A 4194-nucleotide genomic window follows, 5' to 3' on the forward strand; every position below is an offset into this window, starting at 1 on the left:
CTTGAAAAACAACCTTAATACTTTACTCTTTTGCTTACCCCTCTTCCATGCTATTAATACATCTATGAATAAAAACAGACATTACGTTTAGATACCAAACAAAAGTTCAGAAGATTAATAGACAATTAAACTTATGACAAATTATACTTAGCAATAAACTGTTCCTTTGTTGTCACATTTGAGACTTTCTTTTGTATATATATTAAAAGATTCGCAGAAGAATAAAACCTATGCAGAATGAGTTAAACGCTATCCACTGAGGTGGTTTCCCATTCAAGATTGGATCGTCTGTCAATGAAACAAAATAGTAAAGAGCACAATTTAGTTTCAAGGGTAGAATTAATTCTAAAATATTTAGAATATTTAGAATTAATGAGTTAATTCTAAAATATTGACATCTAGGCAGATCTTAGTAGCTCAGGCAGTGGGGGGAGTGGCAGTGGCCAGGCAGCTGACCTTTCCCAAAGCTCCTGGCAGGCTATGGCCTACACTCCTTGCCTGTGCCCTGCCCATCCCCAGGCTGACAAGAGGGAGGTCAGCTCTGGAAAGGCCAGGGGAAGAAGAGCCCAAGAGGAGGTCAGCAGGGTTATCACCTAACCCTGATCTTGCAAAAGAGGAAACAAAGCCAAAAAAACTATCAGCAAGGGATAAAAATAAATCTTGTGACAAAAAGCCCAACCAAAAGGGAAAAGGGGAACAAAGGGAAAGCAGGCCCAAGTGGCTAATCAAGAAACGAAGGGAGATTGACTTGCAGAAAATGGAGAAACTAAAACCAAGGAGAGTGCGGCCGCTGGTGAAACAGGAGAGAAAGAAGCCAAGTCTGAGGAGCATCATACACGTGTCTATTAGCGGTCCCCGTCTCCCTTCTTGTACAACCAGAGGAATATTTTTATCAACTGCTTTATAAATGCGAGTTTTTGAGTAGCTCCAGAAACATTTTTTAAGAAGGAAGGAATCCCACCTCATCCCACTTTTCAAGTGCAAATGCTTTGTTTTTTTAAGAGGTGGAATCATTTGCTGGTTGGTTATTTTTTTCTACAAACAGAATACAATGTGGGATGTTGAATTATGGGAGGCTTTGACTGTCTTGGGTGCGAGCTTAACATTCCATAGATGGGGGTTAGTTTTTATATCCCACAATACAAAGCATCCTACATGGCAATATAGAGTCCCAGCCCTGCCTTTAATGTCTTGAACACTTTAAATGACTTTTGTTCCCATGTTGTTTTTCAGTTTAATTGTTTCCTAAAGAAAACCACTGCCTTGGCCATGGCTCTCCCTGTCAGAATTGTGTACACTCTATAGCATCTTTGGTTGTGGGAGTCCTGTTTTCCTGAAAACTCTGTTTCTGTGCTGTGAAGGACTGAAGATTTGAGTGTGTAGCGTATATGGGAATAAACGATAAATTAGTGGGTCTTATGTCACAGCTTATCAATATTTGAAGAAACTGGTACTTGATATCCTCTCAAGGAAAATTTGTGTCTAAATTTTAAGCTGCAAAGTCACTGGAATAACTGTTTAAAAAAGAATTACAATACATAGCTTTTTAGATTTGGGGTACATATGTTATGAATTGTGTACATTTAAATGAGAGTTTTTGAGTAGCTCGCATTTAAATGTCTGTACTGATTGTCAGTACAACTAATAAAATCTCAATTATAAAAAAATTGATATTTACATAGGTAGTGTCAAGTATAATAATTTTTGAAATCCCTAAACTGGAAAAGAAGTTTAATACTGTGAAATGAAAAGCATTCATTTGCTTTTTCGAATTTTTAGACTAGAATAACCAATTTAGGAAAATTAGCTTGACATTGTATTTTAAGCAAATGAAAGCTTTTATCCACTCCTATATTACTTAAAAATCTTTATTGTACTCCTTACCAATAGTGTTATATCAACAAATATTTTAGAACACTGTGTGGAAGGCTCAAAAGCAAAAATAAACACAATAACTACAAAGTATTCATAATTGACTTTATTTTTGGCACCCCATCATGCCCAGATTAAGTCACAGAAAAAACAATTTTTTCATGTTGAATTTCATGCACCCAGAACCTTCCATTAACAATTTCGTCCATTTCTGATGTGGTCCTCGTTCTAAATATCACTCCATGTCTTCCCACATCATCATTTTCTTCCCAGTTTGCCAATCTAATAGGATCTTGCATTTGGTTAAGAAGACTTATGCTTTGTAAAATTCACTTATTATTTCACTTCCTGCTATATATTGAACATGATTCTAGCTTTGGCTATAATGGTTATCAAGAAAAAATAAAGTCCCTTTCATTATAGGAAAGTGAGAGGGGAAATCTATCACCAATGTTAAAGCAGAATAAATAAAATGAATAAAAACGGTAATTTCAGAGAGTGATAAATGTTATGGGAAAATATACACTGCTTTAAATGATATAAAATAATGAGGAACTTAATTATGATAAAAGTTAAAATGTATTGAGGACTTACTTTGTTTGGGGCTCAAATAATTTTGTAATAATTCATCATATTTAATCCTCTTAATCAGTTCTTGATTTAAGCCATCTGACTCTGCAAGGCCTATATACTTAACCATTATGCAATATCTCTGTCTCTCAGAAAAAGTAGTAGCCTAAGCTAAAACTAGTTTTTTTGTAAAGACTAACCAAGAAAAATGAGAAAGTATAAATCTAAAGTGATAGGATGAAAAAAGAACATAACTTCCGCAGTATAGGAATAAGCTCTTCTTTGAAGTTTTAGTAGAATTCTGGTGTGAAGCCATCTGGACCAGAACATTTTTTTTTTAGAATATTTTTTATTGTTTCTTTGATCTCAGTGCTTGAAATTGGTCTGTTCAGGAAATCTATTTCATCTGGGCTAAGTCTAGGGAGAGGGTGTGATTCCAAATATTGATCCATTTCCTTCAATTGTCAAATTTCTGGGCATAAAGTTTTTGGTAGTATTCAAAGATAATCTCTTATATCTCTGTGGCATCAGTTGTTATTTTCCCTTTTTCATTTCTGATTGAAGTAACTAGAGATTTTACTTTTTGATTTCTGGTTAGTCTGGCCAAAGGTTTCTCTATTTTATTTATTTTTTTTCAAAAAGGCAACTCCTTGTTTCATTAATTTTCTGAATGATTCTTTTGTTTTCAGTTTCATTAATCTCTGATTTAATTTCAGATATTTCTTTTCTTCTGCTGGGTTTGGGCTTAGATTGTTCGTCTTTTTCCAATTCCATCAGGTGGCTTGTGAGTTTGTTGATGTGCTCTCAACAAACTATACTGCAGAAATTATTCCAAAAATTGAGGAGGAAGGAATCTTCCCCAACACATTCTATGAAGCAAACATAGTGCCAGCATGGTACTAGCACAAAAATAAAGACATAGACATTTGGAATCAAACGGAAAACCAGGAAGTGAAACCAACAGCTTATAGCCACCTAATCTTTGATAAACCAAACAAGAGCATCCACTGGGGAAAAGACTCCCTATTCAATAAATGGTACTGGGAGAACTGGATATCCACATGTAAAAGAGTGAAACTGGACTTTCACCTTTCTCCAGTCACACAAATTGATTCAAGATGGAGAAAGGACTTAAATTTAAGGCATGAAACTATAGAAATACTTAAAGAATAGGAAAAACACTGGAAGATATTGACCTGGGGAAAGACTTTATGAGGAAGACTGCCATGGTAATAGCAAAACAGCAACAATAAAAAAATGGGATTTAATTAAATTGAAAAGCTTCTGTACAGCCAAGGAGACAATAGCCAAAGCAAATAGACAACCTACCCAATGGGAAAGGATATTTGCATATTGTGAATCAAATATGCATATATATATATTTGTAATCAAATATACAAAAACTTAATAAACAGGATATATACAAAACTTCAATTAATCCACCAGAAAAACCCCAACAATCCCATATATCAATGAGAAGAGAGATGAATAGAATCTTCTCTAATGACAACAGACGAATGGCTAGCAAACACATGATAAAATGCTCATCATTCCTAATTATTAGAGAAATGCAAATTAAAACCACTTTGATATATCATCTAACTCCAGTGAGAATGGCTTATGTCACAAAATCTCAAAACCGCAGATGCTGGCACAGATGTGGAGAGAAAGAACACTTTTACATTGCTGGTGGGACTACACACTAATACAATCTTTTTGGAAGGAAGTATGGGGAAACCTCAAAGAACTCAA

The 4194-nt window shown here is 34.8% G+C and overlaps 1 protein-coding gene across 1 annotated transcript in view; it reads right to left on the reverse strand.

The window, feature by feature from the left end:
* Positions 1-202: 202 nt before the first annotated feature.
* GLIPR1L1 (GLIPR1 like 1) overlaps positions 203-4194 on the reverse strand; it is a 20038-nt gene continuing 16046 nt past the window's right edge. Inside the window, exon 6 of the mRNA XM_023509244.1 lies at positions 203-288. Within this exon, the coding sequence (XP_023365012.1) occupies positions 203-288 (86 nt within the window). The remainder of the gene's footprint in view (positions 289-4194) is intronic.

This window comes from Otolemur garnettii, unplaced genomic scaffold, assembly GCF_000181295.1.
Source record: "Otolemur garnettii isolate 467f Iridium unplaced genomic scaffold, OtoGar3 scaffold00007, whole genome shotgun sequence".
NCBI classification, from domain to species: Eukaryota; Metazoa; Chordata; class Mammalia; order Primates; family Galagidae; genus Otolemur; species Otolemur garnettii.